General features: G+C 37.9%; 1 protein-coding gene across 1 annotated transcript in view; it reads left to right on the top strand.

The window, feature by feature from the left end:
* The window catches only part of KPNA1 (karyopherin subunit alpha 1), a 54,051-nt gene that overhangs the window by 20,622 nt on the left and 11,785 nt on the right, over positions 1-21,644 (top strand). The window contains exons 6-11 of the mRNA XM_074593174.1: positions 214-345; positions 8,438-8,526; positions 10,352-10,451; positions 11,000-11,163; positions 12,352-12,430; positions 15,393-15,518. Coding sequence (XP_074449275.1) covers positions 214-345; positions 8,438-8,526; positions 10,352-10,451; positions 11,000-11,163; positions 12,352-12,430; positions 15,393-15,518 — 690 coding nt within the window. The remainder of the gene's footprint in view (positions 1-213; positions 346-8,437; positions 8,527-10,351; positions 10,452-10,999; positions 11,164-12,351; positions 12,431-15,392; positions 15,519-21,644) is intronic.

Below are 21,644 nucleotides of genomic sequence, written 5' to 3' on the forward strand. Positions count from 1 at the left end.
ATAAGGAACTTCTGCAAATTTTGATTTTGAGTGATATTGATAACTCTTAACAGTATTATTCTGATTCTTACTTTGCAAATTGTCTATGTTAATTAGTAATATCTCATGCTTTCCCTATGCAAACTTTATCTGTATTTAAAAGACACTTAGTCTTCATTTTTGCTGTGGCACAGAAGGCTCCTAGTAAACTTTCTTTTGTATTTGGTTTTCCAGTTTGAAGCTGCGTGGGTGCTGACAAATATTGCCTCGGGAAATTCCCTTCAGACTCGAATAGTGATCCAAGCAGGAGCCGTCCCCATCTTCATAGAGCTGCTTAGTTCAGAGTTTGAAGATGTACAGGAACAGGTAAAGATTAAGAACAGTGCTGGGGTTTTGTTTTTGTGTGAATGTGTGGTGGTTTGTGGGGTTGAGGTTTTTGGGTTTTTTTATTTGCTTTGGTTGTTTTGGTTTGGGGTTGTTTTTTGGCTTTGTTTTTTTTTTTCTTTTCCCAGAGAGGAACAAGGCTATCTTGTAAGAAAGCCTTTAGAGGAAATGTAGTGTTTGGCAGTTTTGCACAACAGTCCGTTTCTACCTAGTATGTGTTAAGATGTCTAAGCAAGTATTGTATTTTTTTTTTTCTGGAAATGATGTCTTTGACCACAGCCAATGGGGTAATGCATTTTGCTCTCTAATGGGTTAATATTTTTTTCTGTGTATTGAGGAATTCAAGAAGCCTTGTTTAAAAAATTGCTTTAGAGACGGAAGGTTCATGCTTGTTTCTCCTGCAGGTAAAGCATGAGTGGAAATGATAGTTTGTTCTCTGCTTTCCTTACAGAGTAGATGAATATTCTTTAAGGCCCAAAGGGATCAGTGTAAAGCAAACATTTGAGTGATTTCTGCATGAGTTCTGTAACTTGTATTTGAACAAGGATGTATTTCAGATATATAATCTTGCTTTGAAGATTTAGGATGATGAAATATTAATTATGTTAACTAATAGATTTTTCAGTTAATCTTAATCCTAACTTGAAAGTGTGTATGTTTACTGTACAGATTTGACTAGCTTTGCCTCCTGGTATTTGATTTGGTTTCATTGTCTACTCAATTAGTAAGCACTCTGTTTTTTCCTGTAGCTATTTACAGACCATAGCTTAAGCTTTTCTTGAGCAAATGAAATTAAACTCTGAATTCTCATTACGAGGGTATTTCTGTGGTTGTTGGTTTGTTTTTTGGTGACCATTCTCTGAACATTTCTTTGTTTTAATATCTTTTTGTGGCAGTGAAATTACAAGCACTGGATATTCCAGTAGCGCTGTTCCAGCAATCCTTTTTGCAGAGGCAGTACCTCATTTTCATTTCTACTTGATACTTTGGAGTGTAGATATCCAAGATGTCTTTGTGGACTCTTTGCCACAGAAGCTGGCTCCAAGCTCAGGTTAAGCTGATTATCCAATATGATCCATTGTTCTTTTCAGAGTCACTGACTTCCAGGGTTCAGTTCTCCATCCTGTAAGTGTGACCTCTATTCTCTGTTCCTAGATGTCTGACCTTGCATTTGGCTGTATTGAGATGCATGATTGGAGGAGTCCCGACGCATAAGCATTGGATTGCTTTGTGTAACTTGCCTTTCTCTCTTATAGCTGGCCCAGAATGTACCACCTATACTTAAGGTTGCCTAACATTTTCCACAAGACAAACAGATTTTTTTTTTCAGTTGCTTATAGTTTTCTAGTTCTTCCACTCTGCAGCCTCCCATTTTCAATGGCCTGTCTCAGGCTGAATTATTTTGGAAAAGTTTGTGTTTTTTTAAAGAGACATTTAATTCAGGTGCTTGAGAAAATTGTATTAGAGGAAATAAGGTTTGGGTTTGGTTATTTGGTATTTTTTTTTTTTGTCCATTTTTGTAGCTTTCTGTGAGGAAATTAATCTTTGTTATTGTAGAAACTAGAAATGTGATAGGGAGCTTGCCAAATTGGCAGATAGATGCCATGTTCTACCCATGTGAAGATCCATCCAGACTTAGCTATATAATGCTTTTTAGAGTTTGGGTTTTTTGGGGATTGAGACTGGTGGCATTACTTTCCAAATTCAGCCATCACTTATACAGTGCCGTTGCTGCAGTATGATTGGTGCATTGAGTGTGGTAAGGGCTACTTCGTTTTTTTTTTCATTTTGCTCTTGATCATCTGTGCAAGAGCTAACTTGTTTTTTTTGTTAGGCTGTTATCATCCCTGCTGATGTTCAGAGAGCAGGTGAGAAGAGCAACTTGTTTAGAATGAGTTGTGCAGCCTTCAGCCTTAAGATGTGTGAATTAACAGAAGAGTTTAGGGGCCACAGTTAAGTAGTTTATCTGGCGTATTCCCCCTCTGCCTCCTAATAAACTGCTGACATATTAAAATTAAAATTGCAGGCAGAGTGGGTTATAATCACTGGAAAATATATTTTTTTAAGCAATTGAGGTGCTGAATCCATGATCCCTTTGTTACCAGTAAATCTCTAAATAACAGTTACAAATTGCTCTGTAGTAAAGAAGGAAAATATACCACTGCAAAGAGTTACCTGCACCTTTTTCATGGTGGGTTTCTGTGCTGCAGGTCTGGTGGTTGCAGCCCTGCTCACAGCTGACGTTGAGTTTAATGCAGGCCAGCATGAAAGAAATCCTGTTTTTTCTGACAGCTTTGAAAAAACCCAAACACTTCACCATACTATCTACTAAAACAAAAATTAAAAGCATTAAGCACTTAAATATTAGCTCTTGTACTTCTGCATAGCATCAGTACACAATTGCATAGTATTTTCCAGATGACTCTCGTCTCATTTAGTGTATGTCCCGATTGTTGCCCTGGTAACAAATCCTCAGGTAGTAAAGGAGGCTATTATTTGTCACACTGTGGCCCTGGTTGTTGAAGTGTGAACACATTGTAGTGAATGAAGGAGAGAAAAGGGAAGAGATTCTTACGATTAAGGCAATTGCAGGTTTCAGAGATAAATGTATCTACTGCTTACTGTCTGATGCTGGACAGTTTGCTTGTATCAGTTTTCAGTAAGTAGATACTAGTTCTGTGGGTTTTGAGTGCTCAACGCAAAATATTTGCATTTTGTTTTGTAGTTGGGGGCAACTCGGCACTTTTGCAAGTAACTTTTATAGTTAGGTCTGTGTTTTGAGCAGATCTGGGCTTCTCAGGCTGGATTTCTGAAACGGGAAGATACTTGGCCTTAATTTTCAGCTCTGTAAAATGGTGGTTCTTATATTCACTCACAGCAGTACTATGAAGATTATTATTTGCAAGCAACTCCTGCTACATTTGTAACAAATTACAAAAATGCAGGAAAATACAGAAAGTAGAACTATATGTTCAGGACAGATGGTCCAGAAGCTATCCCTACAACCATATAGTAATGGATGAAGAGAAAAAGAAATATTGAAGGCTGGGTTTAGTAAGCCATTCTTTGTGCTAAGTGAGATAGTAATTCTGTAGAAGGAAATGCAAGTGCCAATGTAATTTTGAATATGTATCATAGCATAAACTTAAAAAATAATATTTTAATTTGACTTAATGGCTAATCATTATCCACTGGTTTTGTCTTACAGTAAGACTTACAGAATTACACTATTGAATTTGTCATTTATTTCAAACTTCCCTAGCAGTGACACAGGAACAGATACCAGTGTACTTTATCTGATCATAATTTTCCCAACAGTTATTCTTCATATTTATAAGACAGTTTTAACCTAATGTGTTGCACTGTTTCTTTTGCATATGCCAGTTTCTGAGTCTAGTGTGATTCTAAATCAATGGTTTTATAGAATTCTGCGTGAGAGAATCTTTATAACTATGTTTATTAAACAACATGTATTTTAATGAAATTATATCTTGTGTCTTTTTACAAGATCTGTTTCCCATTAAGCTATGCAGGCTGATATTTAATGCCCTGCCATCCTTTAACTCTTCTCTTTCATTATTTGCATTGTGTATCAGTCTTTCTCATTCTCTCGATACTCCCTGTGATCAGTGGCCAAACCATTTGGCATCCATTTTCCCCCCAAAGAAACTGGGTTTATGACAGAAGCTACATCTCTATTATTTATGCAAAACTGTTTGGGTACATCTGTTTTGTTTGTTTCTGGTTTTGGTGTACTGTTTTTTATATTTAGTCAGTGGCATATGTCATAGTCGTCTTACATTTATCGCAATTTTTTCTTCCAAAAGACATATCGAAATTTAGAAATGCTGGCCTGAAATTATTTATATTGAAGGACTTCATCAAAGCCCTTTAGACATGCTTAAGGTTGATGTAGCTTCAGCAGTGTTCTAGTCACAGTTCTGTCTTGCATGCCCTTGCTGAGGTATTTAAAACTCAGATGTCAACTTGGGTTTCCTTGATGAATGTTGAATTTCCTTCAAAAACCACACAAGGCATTACACTCCCCAAGACAGCTGAGATCGTCTCACAGTAACATACATGTCATTGTGCTCTGCTGGACAGCCGGTGGCAGAAGCATCCCCAGCTGCCCTGTTCTCCTTTGGGAATGTTTGTGTTTTCATCTAAAGCAACCAAGGTGTTTTTCCCTCAGTATTTTTCCATTTCTAGTTGTATTGCGATTCCTTTTGGTAACCATCATTTATTTGGCAGAGGTGACCTGTGAGCCTGGCGTCCAAGTTCTGCTTGGCTTTCACATCAGCAGTCCTGCTAATTAGGTCATAGTAATCAAAATCAGGAGAAGCAGTTGGGGCATGAGTATGAGCTACTTTCTCTGTTTGTGTGGATGAGATGTGAGAATGGAACTATGGTCACCCCACCACTGAAAGAAAGGTGTTTTCTGTGTTGGGGCATAGTAGAAGTCATCTCCTAAGGATTTGCCCTTCTTGTATCCTTCCTTGTGTCCACTAATCCAATCACACTTGTATGCAAGCTAATCTTCAGTCTTTATCCCAGCATTAGATCCACTTCCAAAGTCTGCGGCCAAAAATAGAGAAAGTGTTGATTCTTACTTCATAGTATTTCTTCTGTACCAAGAGATACAGACTTTATGCACTGTTGGTGGTTGGTTTAGCACTTGCTTTAAGTGTCCAAAGGCCTAATGAAATAATGGCTGAGCACCTTCAGAATCCAGGGGAGAGTGGAGGGTTCTCAGAAAGCACATGGATTATTTACAGAAGGCACCGTATGGCTCAGCAGCGCTTTGGAAAACTTGCACTTTATTGTTACTGACTACTGAAGTCGTCCAGCATGGCAGGAAAAAACACTGGAGTTTAATAATGAGTATAATAAACTGGAGACCTGCAACAATCCCTGCTCCACTATTAGCAATAAATAGAAATTTATACAGGTGTATAAAAATAGACACTTTCAGTTGACAAGTCAGCATTTGCATTTTCAGTTTACACACAACTTTGCTACCCCTAAGGTGTTGGTTAAAAAGTTAGACAACAAATCTTAAATTAGAGGGTCTTTTCATCTTCAGGTCTGGATGTGGATATTGGAAAGTACTGAAATTGATTTATTTTTTTTTAAAGTAATTTTTTTTTTTACTTAATAAAGTGAAATTGACTGTAATTAAATATCCTTTTACCTCTGCAACTATCCAGAAAAGAAGATAAAAATATTTGGGATGTGTAGAACGAAGCCAAAATGTTATGGCAAGCCAGCCATTTGCATCTTGAGGTATGCACAAAAGGAGCAATAGAAACCATCGTGCATTATTCAGACAAGCTCTGAAGACAGTTGTCATTGTTCACGTCTTCTGTGGGAGCCATGATGAAGCTTTGTATTTATAACAGTATCTGATAAGAAGAGTTTAAATGAGCTTTGTCTTACGTTCCTCGCTTATCTGAAGAGCTGAAATAATTCCTTAAGGAGAGACATCTTCCTTATTGAGTGAAACTGTGCATATTTTTCAAAGATATTTCAATTTCTCTGCATTTTGTGTACTAGCAGTCATTAGCATCATAAGGATTTCTTGCAATATCCTCGCTTACCAGGTCCTGTGATACCAGACTACTCAGCCAGGCTTTTCTTGCTGTAAAAAGTCAAGAGTGGGAAAGCAGTGGAGATGCTATTTGACTTCTCTGGTCAGACTTTTTGATATGAGATTTGCTGTTGCAAAGCCAGTCTGTCATTCAGGGTCAGAATGGATTCCTGGATTAAGTGATTATCACTGTTGTCAACCCTAAAAATAGATATTACTATAATAGCAGAAACAAAGTCCACAGACAAGAGGAACACAGCTTCCAGGGGTGTTTTAACATGTGGAAGGGTGTCCAGGCAAGCAGTCTGTATCTTCATACAAAGTTACCTACGTGTTCAATAAAAGGAAATTATTACAAATTATAACTTTTTCCCCCCAAATGTTTTTAAAAGATCCACCAGGTTATTTAGAACTGGATGAAATCTTTGATTCTTTCCTCGTGCTTTTCATTGCTGCAGAAATACAAGCATTGCAGCGAGCAATGAGCATGGCTTCTTACAGTTCTGCAAAATGTCATTTTTATTGGGAGTTGTCATATGTTCTCTCCAGTAGCCACCTTTTCCGTCTTGAGTCCGTGAGGCTGCCAGACCCAAGGTTATACTTTTATTTCAGGCAAACTGTTGTCACAACAGTTGTAAAATAATAAGAATGGATAATGAAAACTAAGTTTCCTTATGTAGATCAATTTAAGGGCGACACCACAGAATAGTAATTGCTGTGCTCTTTCACAGCAAAGATCAGTATAGTCTGGGCCCTCTCTCTATGGCAGACAGCAGGAGCCCAGAAAACAGTAGCAGAACAAAACAAGCTAATCCTTCCCCAGAATAGTCTCCCAGTCTCTTAACAACTTGTAGTTTAGGGACTTTTGATCTATTGATCGATCTATTTATGGTATTGTTTGTAATATTGGTACAGGGGATGAGACTTTTTCTTTCATGTCTGGCAAGCTGACCTCTGTATCTATGTTTTGTATGTATATTTTGTTATCTGGTTTTAACTGTATTCATTTTGCAGATATTTGCTGCAGTTTTGGGCCCTCTAGAGTGCTTGGAGGAGATTTTTAAAGGGTATTTTCTAAAGTAGCATTTTTTTGCCACCTTTTAAAAAATCAAGGTAGAAATCTAATGTAACAAATCAATTGACTTCCTATTGATAATGAATAAAAAACCCCTTATTTCAGATTATCTGAGAATTTCCTTTAGGTAACAAATAGGGCTTATTCTGTAACTTTTTTAGAGGAGTAATTTATTTCAAGTAGAGAAACAGAGAAAAATGTGGGTTTTTTATGTGGGAAACGGCTGTTTTCAGTTGGAGAAATAGTTATGCACTGTTATGCATTTTATTGCAAATAAATACATAGTCTTCAACTGAGGAGAGATTTAGGGAGGACATTTAGCTGCTGTCCATGATAAATCGAATTGCTTTTGTCCTCTATGTGCAGTACTGGAAGTATTTCCAGTGTTGTGTAGACATTGTATAGGTCTTACCAAGTAGGCAGATACATATATCTATTTGATGTGACATTTAGCCCTCTGCTAACTTAAAAGCAAATGTTGCATACAGTTTTTTTGTGTGACAAAATAATTGTCTGTAAATCACATGGAATTCATAAAATGACTTTGTATAGACTGACTTTGAATTTTTTTCGGTTATAGCTCTCATACTAGTGGATAGTAGTATCAAAAACACCACTTGACCCAAACATATAAGTCAAAACCAATCAAATCATTCATTCACATCGTATTATGGAAGATGAATTTCATGCTTCTTTAATTATCTTCTAATATTTTAGATCTTTTATTCTCAAAATTAAGGGTTACAGTAATACTGATGTGCAAGGGAGAAAATACGTGTCTTTGCATTTTGTCATGCATATGTCCAGTATGCAATACTGGTTCTGTCTATATAGTTTTCTCTTAAAGAATATGTGCTGATCCCCATCTGAACTCTTTGATTATGAATATTGGTTTATCTTGCATTTAGAGTCTCATTTTCATCTATCTTGGTGTCAGCATTCTTAATGTGACTGCATAAACAACGCATGCTTTTATGACTTCTTAGGAAATACTAATATGGGCTGTTCTACAGAAACTTTTTTGTGTAGATAGACTTGCTTGATCTGTGGTATGGACCATCTGGACTTGAACCAACTCTGAACCAGGAGGAGTGTAGAATTAGTGTGTTACTAAGTCTGAGAAGATAAGCTCATTTCTTCTGTTGTGGACAGGACAAGGTTATGTGTGCCTGCAAAGTCTTTGGAGACATACGTGTTGGCTGTTTGGTATTCCTTTTAGATCTGTGTAAATATTCCTGAATCATATAATGAGCTTGGGTGTGTATGTATGTAGTACTCAAACCAGAATGCATTCCCCTTTTGTATATTGTCCAGGATCTAACAGTGAGAACAGAGTATCCGACTCTAATACATAAACTGAAATGGTTGAATTATGAGAATGAAAGCAATTACTATTCTGTTTTTCATTGCAGGCAGTATGGGCTCTTGGCAACATAGCTGGAGACAGCACTATGTGCAGAGACTATGTATTGGACTGTAATATCCTGCCCCCTTTATTGCAGTAAGTCGGTTTTAATATGTTTTCCAGAATTTTGTTTGAGTATCTGATAAGACTGAAGTTTGTTTTTGGCCTTGAATATTAATAACTATTTTTTAATTGTGGACTAATCAGACTTTTTAATGGGGATTCCTGAAATACATTTTGTAATGGAGCTAAAATGAAAACATGTTTAGGAGCAGCTAAGCTGGAACTATTTTATTCTACAGAGTGGGTGGATATCTGGGCTTATAGAGTCATAGAATAATTTAAGTTGAAAGGCACCTCTAGAGGTCATCTAGTCAAAAGCTCTCTTCATAGCAAGTGAGATCAGATTAGATTGCTTAATTACTTAACCAGTCAAATTTGGAACATCGAAAGTAGATTCCATAACCACCTGGGGCAACCTGTTGCAGTATTTGACCATGGCATGGTGAAAAACAATATTCTGATACCTAATCAGAATTTTCTATATTCTACCTTGTGACAGATGCCATTTGTCCTGTTACTTATGCATCTTTGAGAAGGATCTGGCTTCCTCTTTTCTGTATCCACCTGCTAAACTTGTAGGCAACAGTTAGCTCTCCCCTTACACAGTCTCTTTCTAAGGCTGAACATACCCAGGACTACAACCCCACCATTGTGTGCCATTTCTCTAGTCCGCTAATTATCTTGATTGTCCTCAGCTAAAGGACCATAATTATTGCTGAAACAAACTAGGATTACTCAGTCTCTGTCCTTTGCAAACTGTTTGCAGCAGTGGAGTTTTCCAGTGCTTTCATAAAGACAGTGTGGGATGGCTACAAGAAAAGGAAACTGAGTTGTTATAGTTGCGGAAAAACTAGGTCTTGCTTTACTGCATTCCTCTTAGGCCAAAGAGCAACTATTGCTAGTCATTTCTACGCTGCCAGGAAAATGCCTTGTTTAGGGGCATCACACTGTGTTTGACTTAACCGACTCCACAGACATCTTTGTCGGTGCTAGGATTGATCTCGCATAAGGGGACCCGTGGTGTACCAGTGACTGACACAGCTTTGGTCTGTGTGATAGTCCTAATCTGAGAGGGCAGTTTTGGTATGCAGATTTCATGAAGCTGTCAGTATTGCGGTTCATCACATCGTTGGGCTTCCTGTGTCTTACTGAGCAGAAGCTGAACCCTGCAGCTGGTGTGTGGATGCCACTCCTTAACAACTGCAGGAAGAAACTGCTTTGGGGTGGTCTGCAGAATCATGTTCTAACAAGAACCCAGTGGGCAAGGCTCTTGTATGCCGGGACTGGAGTCAGTGTGCACAGAAAGTCTGTAAATGGTGCTTGCTGTGAGATAAGTGACTGCCTTGAATGTTTGGGAAACCCTAAACCTGGCTATACGCGTTTTCTGAGGAAAGTTTTGTTCTCCTTCAGTAGTTAACATACAGAAGTGTAAAAGTGGGGCTGATAGTCTGAGACTGACATAAAAACGCAGTTCAGTGAAGAGAGTACTCTCCAAAACTACCTGCACATGCTTCTACTTAGAGTAGTTTTGTTGCAGTTCCTGTGGCTTTTGACTTAATCTGCCACATCAGTAACTAAGCAATTAAATTAACATACTCTCAGTGTAATGGTTATTGTTCTTGTCAGGATACTAGCATTCATGTGTCTAGTATCTGTGTTAGTATCCAGCCATGAAGCACGATTTTCCTCAGGATGTATTTTTATAGAAAAAAAAAAAAAGTAGCATATTTTGCCCTGTTGTACGGTAATACATAGGCCTGAGTTAATATTTTAATGATTCATGCAGTTGACCCTACACGGTCGCCTGGCTTTGATTTTTAAAAAACAAAGGTTGGATTTTTTTATTGGTTTGTTTTAGATTGCTTTCAAAACAGAACCGTCTCACTATGACCCGAAATGCTGTATGGGCTCTATCCAACCTCTGCAGAGGGAAAAATCCGCCTCCAGATTTCGCCAAGGTAAGAGATGCTTGAAAGGAAATGTGTTGTGAGGTGATGGTATCCAAATAAGCAATAAGGGTGGTGAAACTTAAAATAAATATCAGAAATCATATGGGCTTCTTATAGATTAAGTTTTTGAATGTATTTAGTCCTTTGGATAGATGTTCATGATGACTGTTCTTAATATTGTTGCTTCCTAACTTTTTGTTACTGTTCCTGTACTGGAGACGACCATTCCACAGCAGAATAAAACCCTGTACATCGTGGCTGCTGTAGTTCAAAGTATGACACATCTTAGCAGACGAGTATGAGTTTAAGTTGCCAGACATTGTACTGTAGAAGCTGAAGAATTCTCATAGTACTTTTCTGCTGATTTGCTTCTCTGTACTTCTGTAGCTGCAGCCCTGCACATAAGTGCTACCTAGGTCTGAAATTTTCTGAGTATTGAACCTGGAGATGCCAGTGTCTAGTCCTGTAATGTCAAATGGAAAATGAACTGACATGTAAATAGATCTTCTGGCCCTTTTAATTGCACAATGTATGTATCTCTTCTTAATGTCTTACAGGTTTCACCGTGTCTTAGTGTGCTTTCCTGGCTGCTCTTTGTCAATGATACAGATGTATTAGCAGATGCCTGCTGGGCTTTGTCCTATTTGTCTGATGGTCCCAATGATAAAATCCAGGCTGTGATTGATGCAGGAGTCTGCAGAAGACTTGTGGAATTGCTGATGTAAGAAATTTGTTCTGAGCAAATGTGCTATCTGCTCTTTTCCCTAAAATCAAGGTTGCAGCAATAGGAAGTTTAATTAATTATGCCTTGAAATGTAATAATTTCCAAAAAGCAAGTTTTGAGTTTTAATTTTACCTGTGTTCAGCCTTCTCTATTTATCATGTATAACAGAAACAATGGAACTTTTCTTTACTATTTTTGCTATCTCTTGAGAGATTTTTTTTTTTCCTGCACCTAACAGCTGCATTTTTGCGAAATCGATAATATATACTGAAATTTTTTCTGTGCCATTGAGGTCCATGTTATAATTACCAGCCAGATAAATTGCCAAGGGATATCAAGGGCAGAAGTGTAAGAAATAGTAAAACTTGGTAGAATTGACAGCAACAGGGACTTGAAATGTAAGTAATTTCCTAAACCCTTACTGTAGAAGTGCATACGCACACTTTGGTCAGTAAAGTGTAGCTGTGGGAGTTGGGGTCAGGGAGGCTTGCTTCGTTCAGAGCCATTTTTTCAGATCTAAGGGAAGGATATGGAACACTCAGACTCAGTTATCTAAGAACAAGAAATAATGTTTTTCAGTGATGTAAATAAAAAAAGACTACTAAGGCTTTTAAGATTAAAGCAAATCTGATGCTGGATTAATGAATAGAATGTATTACTTAAGTGTTTTCAATTGAGAAAAAAATTCCGTACTTCACTGTTTCTATTCTATTACAGTCCTGATTTAACAATGATGATGGGGGGGCTGCAGTATAAGGGTGGGATGCATATGATGACAGAAAATGATCAAACAGCTGTATGGAGACATGGCTGAGTTAAACACACAGCTTCTATCAGTGTTCTGTGTCATTCACTGCCTTTGTGCATGCTACATTAAGTGTGTTTCATAGCTAAAGCTGGTTACTTTTTCCCTCCCAAGGATGCCTATATTCTGAAGTACTTGTATTCTTTTAATCTCATATTTTATTTTTATGCTGCTGAATGATATCTAAAGGCCTAAATATTTAGAAACCCTAGAAAGATTTACCATCAGTTTAAAATCAAAGAGTGTTTTGATTCAGATAGAGTTAAGTCTGGTTTAGCAGGGAAGTTTTCCCATTGCTGATGGATATTCCTTCCTTGAGGATGTAAAGATGGAGATGCTTCAGGGTGGTTAACATTTAGATCTTTCCTTGGTAATTTTAGGCACAACGATTACAAAGTTGTATCTCCTGCCTTGCGAGCTGTTGGGAACATCGTCACAGGAGATGATATCCAGACCCAGGTATGGATTCACTTTCTCTTACGTTGTACTGCAGTTCATCTTTCTGTTAGTTGTGGTAACGTATTCGCAAACACCTTCCCTTTTTTCTTTTGAGGTTTGAAAGTGAAGGATTGATGACACTAGTTGCCTCAAAACATGTGGTGGTTTTCATAGTTTTTCTGTTCAGTCGGGAACTGCTGGTGATTCTTATGGAGCTATGCCTGGGATTTGTATATAGCTGTGCAATACCCTTTGAGTTTTTCTTTTCTGGTTTGTTGAAAGCAAATCTGCCTCTTAGGCTGAATTTTATGCTGAATGATGTGTCATGGTAGGGCCATTGAAAGGGCCTGTCACATTTGATGCTGTTGACAGTCTATGGTGAATATACTGAAAAAGAGAGTCTGGTCACATTTTGGATGGTATGTAACTGTGTCAGGACCCATGCTCGGAGAAGCATTGGTAGGAGGCAGTGACTTTCACCACTTTATTGGAATTAAACTGGGAGCCAGGAAACCTTATGCGTCAGAGGCACTAAGTGGTCATCCTGCTTCTTGGTAGGTTTTGCAATGGGCAGCAGCTCCCATCAGGTTTTAAAATCTGTGGGAGCAGACGGTCTGTGCGTGTGTTACCTGTGATCTACTGGCTGGTGGCAATTTATTTTTACGTGTAGAGCAGATGCTCCAGTTAGGGGCTTTTGTGATTGTACTTTGTGTTGATTATTTTCCCTCTCCTTTGTGCATTCTGACACCCTATTGTGAGGCTCAATTGGTAATATGCAGAAGGAAGGTACAGAGTTGGCTATTGCTTTTGAAACTTTGCTGATTCTTGGCCTCCATCTCTAGTTTACAAACTAAAAAGCATGCCTGCGTGTTGCAGAGCTGTCTGATATGCAGAACCAAATTGGATTGAAGTCACACGCTCAAAGAGGCTTGCTGTGGCTGTTGACTCTACTAAAGCTGATGTCAGAAATAGGATGAAAAAGTGGTAGTAGCTGTGAATGGGGAGGTGTGTGCAGTGGAGGCAGTGGGATGGACATCCAGGAAGCAGTTAGAGGTGTGAGATCATGTGAAGAGTTTGGAAAAAGACACTTTCAGTGATGTGTAGATGCACAAAGCTTGTGATTCCCCATTCAAAGCATTAAATTACTTCCTCTATGTAAACTATGCCAAAGTTAAAATCCAGGTTCCTAACCTTGAGGCTTCTTTCAGTGCTTATTTTTTGGTTTGTATAAATGTAGTTCTGTAGCAATGAGATTAGAGACAAAGATGAGTTAGTAGCAGCAGGACACTGAATATCTTACCAGTTAGTGCTGGAGGAGGTTAACATGGGTGGGTTTTTTTATTGTTGCACTATGTTTTCTGTAACTGAATTGCATAGGCTTTCTTGTATTTTCTCAGTGGCTTGTTTTGCCGATCAGTCATAAGAATGAGGTGCATTTTGTGATTTCATAGTTTCATTAAAAATAAAAACACAAGAGATCACTAAATTGCATGTAATGCAGGTCATTAAATACTGCATAAATCTTAGATTTCAATTTGAGAGCGTTTTTAAACATTTTTGTTGCACGCATTTTTTTTCAGAGGAGCATACCGTAAGTATTCCTAAAATTCTAGAGAACTGCTTAAGTAAGATACTTTGATAGTCCTGCCTGCAGATTGTGCTGTATGCTAAAGCGGGGTCCGGAAAGCATATAAAAATCCTTAATCAGGTGTGCAAGGGAAAAGAAAGAGCTCGGCTTTGACAGTCGATATGTTTCTGAACATGTGAGCAGCATACAAGACAGTTGCCTGAAAACTTCTCTGTACAGCCTCAGAACACAAACCTGCTTTTGCTTTATATCTTATTTCCAACAGTTAACAATTGCCAGTGCTTGGAGATGGCCAAAACCATAAACAGTATGTGTGAGGAAAAAATAAATCTTTCTTGTCCCGGTAGATATCTGATAAAATCCTGAACCATAACTTTTGCTTTTCTTAATCTTAATTTGGAATGGAAAGGTTTAGGAGTATGTGTGGAGTCAGAGTGATATGAGCAAGGGAATTCAGATTCCAAGATCAGAAGTCATCACCATGATTCAGTTTGACTCTCTCATCCTTTTGACCTCTGTAAGCAGACTAAAAAATTTCTCATAAAATTCTGTACCACGCTGTCTTTCTAAGCTGCCCACTTTTGCCATACAAGGCAAAACTACCAAGCTTTTTAGTAGGCTCTTAAAATTTTTTATTTACTTGTAGGAAGTTGCAATTTGATAGTAAAAACAAAACAAAATCTTCTAATTTTTCAGTCGTTGAATCTTGTTATGGCCTTTCAGAGGGTCAGAAAGCTCTTTGCTATCAAACGTTGCATAATGAAGTATTCTGTCGTGTAACATACCTGTTCTGGGGCCTTTTATCTTTTACTTTAGACACTTAAAGTCTTCATTTTGGAAATACAGATTTCCCTGCAACTTTTTTGCCTCTACGGTTGCAGTTTTAAACAATTTTTAATAACAATTACCCATTCATAATGTCATTGGACACAACACTGGCAACAGTCCCCCCTGCTGTGCCAGTTTATGTAGAAAGCAGAAGTAGTTGGAGCTTCCAAGTATACAAAAATATAGAAAACAAGAATACAGGAAAATACTGTCATCTTATTTTTGTTTGGTTATAAAGGGCTTAGTATCTTTTTGTGTTCAGGTCACGCTGAAATCATGATGAAGGCATGATCTGTTACCTGCATTACTCAGTTGTCTTGCTCATTAGCTTTCCTGAGTATACAATACAAACATTTATTGATTATTTCTTGCTCTGTTTTTTTTTTGTTTTGTTTGGGGTTTTTGTTGTTTAAGTGGGTTTTTTTTCCATAACTTTTTGGGATCATCTGATCGGAGATGCTTTATAGATTTTGAAGACATTGTATTCCTTGTTACTGTGATACTTTATCCTGAATTTCCCCTGAGTTGTGGTTTGTTTATTTCTGTTTTGATTTCTTTTGTATGCAGGTAATTCTGAATTGTTCAGCCCTGCAAAGCTTACTACACTTGCTAAGCAGCCCAAAAGAATCTATCAAAAAGGAAGCATGCTGGACAATATCTAATATAACAGCTGGAAACAGAGCCCAGATCCAGGTAACCTTTTCAACTATGATCAATAATCTTTGTCTTGCAGGCTAGAAGAAACACACATCAGATGATGCACTCTTTGTGTATAAAGGGCATATTTGTATGTATGTATATCACAGATATATAATTACATATAAGCAGAAGTATATTATAGGCTCTGTGGATAATTAGAATATTTCAATGGCCCAGACATCTCTCAAATTCAAATGAAAATAGTTTAATTTTATAATCATCTACAGATCATAAGGGGTGAAGAGATGATCATACTAGAGAATGACTAAATGAGGCTAAGCTCAAGAAAACCTTTTAAATAGTTTGCTTCATGCCTTTGACAATCACTAAGATGCAGAAATTCTTAAGTAAGAAAGGAGTAAGCTACAAACTTTGAGAATCAAATAACTTTACAAATTTCTTAATTTCACCACTAGATATGGATACCTGCATTGTGAAATACTTTCTTTATTCCTGTTTATATTTTCTTAGAATTCCTGATATAGGCAGTTGTGCTTAGCCAAATCTAGGATCACTTTTTATTAAACTGAACAATAATGGAGGATATCTTAATGTACTGTGTTGGCATTTGTTCTTCCTGTTTGTACCAAATTTTGTAACCCTTTCATGCTAAGCGATAGCACACAGAAGCAAATGAAAAGTCTCACTCCCTTGTGTCAGTCTTTACACTTAGGCCTCCAAAAGACCACATCTTGTTCTGAGTCTGGACTTAGTATCAGCCATCAGGAAGAAGTCCCAGGACTTGTGTCCAGGTGGTATAAATGAGAGACTGACCATCTCTTCCTCAAAGAAAATTTTTTCTTTGACTAGATAAAAGAGAAACTGCTAAATTTTCCCCAGCTGCCCCCTCAATTTTTAAGAACAGCTATACTAGGGAATTTTTTTGCTTAGCTTTCTAGGTCAATTCCTCCTTCTTTCTCTTTATGAGAAGTGATGGAAAAACAGATTATAGTGAAACCAGGCTTCACCTGATAAATATGCAAGGTTCCTATCAGGGCAGTTAAATGAAAGTCTCCTCATATAAATCAAATGTAATTCTTCTGAAGTTACGTTTCTCAGTGCTCTTCTCCCTCACCAGATACAGAGAGTATTTTCAGAGATTGCAGAGGATGCATGGAAGTCCAGTTGGAGATATCTGTTCTATGAGGAACAGAAATAAATAGAAACATTAGGCATTAGAAATATTTGTCTAGCTCATTAGTAACCAGGCAGAAACAATGTACGTTTGCACAGAAAGTAAACGAAATCCCATAATACATTGGCAAAAGTGGCCAAGGAGTACTACTTTTCTTCCATATCCTTTTCCTTGGAAGGCAGCCTCACACTTGCTAGTCTTATATCTGATGGCTCTGGATTATTCTTTGTGTGTGATCAGAATGAGCGTCAAGTGGTTAACCCTCTTCACCCAAGGCGTGGAATTACTTCTCTTTTTGCAGAAGACTTGCAGAAGATTGTAGAAAGGCTGCATGAGGAAAAGCAGATGGCACTTGCAATCTTTTGGTTATACATTCTCCCTTAGAAAGAACATTCAGCTGCTGAAGGGGCAGCGTAAAGTCTTAATACCTTGAATGAGGTCTTCATCTTCATCTTGGAAAGCATGGGAAATAATACTGTTGTGGAAGATAACTCAATCTCTGCTAAGCTTCCTGGAATTACGAGCGAGTGCTCATGTAACTTCAGAGATACTTATGTTAGGACGTGAGTAGGCAAGAAAACCAAACTTACAAAGGCGGAAAGCTGTGTAGGTCCTTCTTATCTGATGTAAGGATGTGACTAAGATGGCAGTGGAACTGCGAGCTAAGAAATCTCCCACAGTTGTATTTGCTCCGTCTATCAAGATTTTACTTTTACCACCGAAGATAGTGGTTTTTTGTCAGAGAGAGAATGATATGGTAACTTAATCTAACCCTGGTAGAGGTCCCAGAATTTTGATTCCGTCTTTATTGTGGCTTGTGTGTTAATCTGTGGATTAGTTGAATTTCTAACAGAGAGTACTGTGTAAAATCAGCAACTGTACCACAGTTTTTTTCCTGTGTCAGCAATTGTAATTGCTGTGCAATTAGCAGTGCAGAAAAAGCAGTTTCTGCTGCTTGTACTAAGGTAAAAATGTTTTTGCCTTTGCTTTTCTTGCAGTGAAGAATCTTTTGGCTGCTTTATCCCTGCTGGTATCACCTTTGAAACAGGGAGGGGCAGTATTTTCTCTCTAGAAGGCCACTTCTGCTTTTCCTGGGAAGTCTAAGAGTATTTTCTGGGGAACAATCCAGCCCAATATATTTTCTTAACTTTGTGGTTTCTCCCAAGTCTGTCGGACAGTTGCTTCAGGATGCACAATCATATAGGAATGTTGCAGACTTAAGAAAAAGAAGAGCTTGAGAAAATCAGATATCCATACAAGTCATTCCATAAAGAAATAAGTAGCGTAAGTGTCAATAGAAAGTAAAGCTTGTTATCAGAGTATTTTTTTCAAAACTTCAGGATCTCTATTTTCATATTCCCTATCTGCTGAAGAGACAGTTGCGAAGAGTCCTAGAGGTAACTAAAATTCTAGTGCACCAGAAACTATTTCAATAGTGTATTCACTTCTGTGACTTCTACATAAGTATTCACTGTACTATGTCATCCTGTTCAAATGAAGGAGTAAGTAAGTGCCTGTCCTTGTTGGCACAGTGTTCTTACGTCTGGTATCCACTACTTGGACATGTAAAAGTAGGGCTTTAGGTGGAGAGTCTTAGCTATACCCTTGGTAATCCTCTGTCTTCTAAACTGTTGGCACATCTTTATTTGAAAACAAGTAAGGATAAAATAGTCTCTCCTCTGTTAAAACAAAATTTGTCTAATCCAGCTAAAGAAATTTGCTAGGTACATCTCTGTGTGTATGTGTTTAGTAGTTTTTAATGGTTTTGGGGTGTCTTATCACCAGTTTAGATCAGCCCCCTTTCTACTGAGAAGAGACTAGAATTGCTTTGTGACTTGGAAAGGTGAGGCAGGAAGGCAGGGAGAGGGAAACTATTGCACCTTCCTTTCTAGCAGGTGATTCTTTAGAACTACAACAAAAATCCCTTAACTCTGCATAGAGAAATAGTTGTTGTGGTTGTGTGGGTAGAAGCTTGCTTTCTTAGAATTTTTGCATCAGGAAGAAAACACAGTGTCAACCAAATCACCAAAATACACGTGGACTTAAAAGAAACCAGCTTAAAGCAGCTGCCTTATGTCACAGACAAGGTTGGAAGCAGAGAAAAAATGTGAGAAGCAGCTTCTCAAAAGTGAAAGCTATAGTTCATGTAAGAATCCCTCAGGCCCCCATTAAGAGTAACTGAGCTGCCTTCAAACTCTGAGCACACATAGAGTTGAATGCTGAGTGCCCTAAGTGCACACCCAATTTAACCTATACCGGCAGTTATAAAAATGAGATTAAAAAAATAGTGTTTCTGATTCTGAGCAGGAGGTAACTGTCCTGGTAGTTGTGACATTGCAAATGATGCCCATTGTGAGGTTTAGATTTTTGGAACCGCAGAAGGAGGCCTGTTAGAGGAAAGTTGTGAAGTAAAGGACATTGGAGAATGTTAACAACATGCTTGATTAGAGATCTTGAGGCCACTGTTTCTTGGAAGTAAAATTGGCAATTGCAGGTGTAATTACAATTATTACCTTGTGTTGAAAGGAAAGTCTCATCACAGATGTGTAACAAATTCCAGAAAGGCTCTAATTCTTTAGTTTCTAGTCTCAACCTGGAGAATATCATGTGAGATACAAGGTGTGATGAAACCTCCTTTCAGCTCCAGAGCTGATGTGTCTGCTTTTGTCAGAAGACCTCTTCTCTGAGGTATTACTTCAGACAACTCCTACTCAGTGTAAAAATCACTGTAAACATTCCAGCTGAAAAACACTTTGAAATAATTAACGATGTTGGAAGATGATCATATGCTAAAACGGAGACTAAAAGCCTAGTCTTTTTTCAATAGCTGTGAGGACAATAGGATAATGCCCATCTGGGAAGAATATCTGATTTAACTAAGTTCATGGATGAACCTATTTCATCTGTGAGTTGAGGTTTTATTTCTTTCTCTAAATTAATTTCACATTGCGATTAATTAAAACGTTACTTCTAGAGAATTGGTCTTCCTTACAGAAGGAATTCTAAAATACTAGATGCAGCTCTAAACTAAATAATTTATTTTCCTTTCTTCCCAGTCCCTCCAAGTTGCTTGGTAGTTCCTACTAGAGGTCATATACTGTATCCAGGTCTGTTCCAGGCTCTGTGATACTAATTGGATTTTGAACATGCACAATCTTTAACCAGATGTCAGATAAGAATAATTTCAGCATGTGGTACTTTTTTTTTTTCCCCTGAAAGTTAAATGTCTGCCGGGCATAGTAAACCATATTATTACAAATTGCCAGCTGATCTAACTAGTGTGTTGTTGCTCCAGAGCAGTTGGGTTATTAGAATATTATGGAAACTTTGGGTAATGCTCAAGTCATAATCTAGCAATCCCTTCTGCATACCAAGAAGAAAATGAAATATTTTGGTAAATCTAATAGGTGTTTTACCTAACCAATATTAACAGACAGAGCTATATTTAGTGTTGTTTAAGATTGCATTGGGTTACGCTCCCTCCATCCACCCACTCTAAAGTATAGAAATATAAAGTTAGAGGGAAGGACTTCTATATTCATTTCCACTTTCATACTGCCTACACTGCTGTTTGGTAGCACACTCCAAAGGCTTTCACTGCCATTTCTAAAAGATAAGAGAGCAGTCTATCACCATTTGAGATGCACTCAAACACAATCAAGTTAACAAATCTAGTGTTAAGGTAATACAAGTTAACATGCATGAAATGTGTGAAAGTAAGTGCTGAACTTTCTTTTGTAGCTAATGTTAAAGCATAGGAGGTTTGGGTTTTTTCCCCACCAAAGGTGGAAGTGAAAGCCTTTCAGAGTGTGTTATCAACAGTACCTAGGCAACAGAAAAGCATGGTGGAATACAGCAGTCTTTCCCCTCTTTATTTCTGTGCTTTTAAGGTATGGGTTGGATGTGTGTATCCTGATGCAGTCGTGATTGTCACTAAGTATAGTTTTTGTTTGTTAATTTCCTAGTTTGTATACAGCTTTGCTGTACTTCAGTGGATAGCTTCCCCAGTCAGGGAGAAGGGGAACTACATCTTCCTGGGAGTCAGAAGGAGAACTGCACAACTGAAGCTAAATCCTGACTGTCGACCCTTCTGAAGGGTATGAAAGGCTATCACATACCTCAGGAAATGTTCTGTGTCTAACTTCGCAACCTGTTGAAAAGCCATGAAAGGCAGTACATCAGACACAATCTTCCATATCTGACAGTGAAGACATCATAGGAGTTCTCTCCTCTTGACAGGTTAAGAAACTTATCACTTCTTTTCTAATATACCTTAAATTCTCACAAGAACATCTGGAAACCTGAGTCTGGGTAAGCACAGTAGCAACAGGACCTGTGCCATATTTTTCCTCCTTTAGGGTTTCCTTTCCTTGCTGAAATGTGACAAGGGCAAGTGTAGCAAATGATACGTTGCCTGTCAGTTTTAAAAACTCCGGAATGAAATACATTTTTTACAGATTAGGGTAAAGATAAAAGCTAAGAATTGTCAGAGGCTCGTCTCCAAAAAGACCACAGTAACGCTGGGGACATGGAAAACAAATGACATGATTCACACAGAGTCGGGGTTTACACAGGCAAACTGTGTATCAGATTACTTAAATATAAAGTGTTTGGCTTATGCCATAGTTTGCACAAGTGTGCATTATACTGCAGGTTCTTCTCGACAGCATTAGCAACCTTCTGTAAACTGGCTAGAGGTTTGCTTTATACACAGTTTGGAGTACATAGGCGTAGATGTCTGTGTCAACAACGTTAAAAGTCCATTAGAACTGAGATCTGAAGTGCTTCCTTCCTGACTCTCAGATGGCAGTGGTTTTGTACTCATGGTATCATGTTAAGTAGCTTGGTCTTACAAATAATTTGCTATGTTATTTAAAAAGCAGTTGTAAATTGAACCAATAAACAAGGTAACTGGAACAACTGGAAATTGAGAAGCCTCTATGAACTGAAATTTCCAGCCAGGAGGAAATCATAGCAGTAGGGCT

This window comes from Larus michahellis, chromosome 1 (genome assembly GCF_964199755.1).
Source record: "Larus michahellis chromosome 1, bLarMic1.1, whole genome shotgun sequence".
Classification (NCBI taxonomy): domain Eukaryota; kingdom Metazoa; phylum Chordata; class Aves; order Charadriiformes; family Laridae; genus Larus; species Larus michahellis.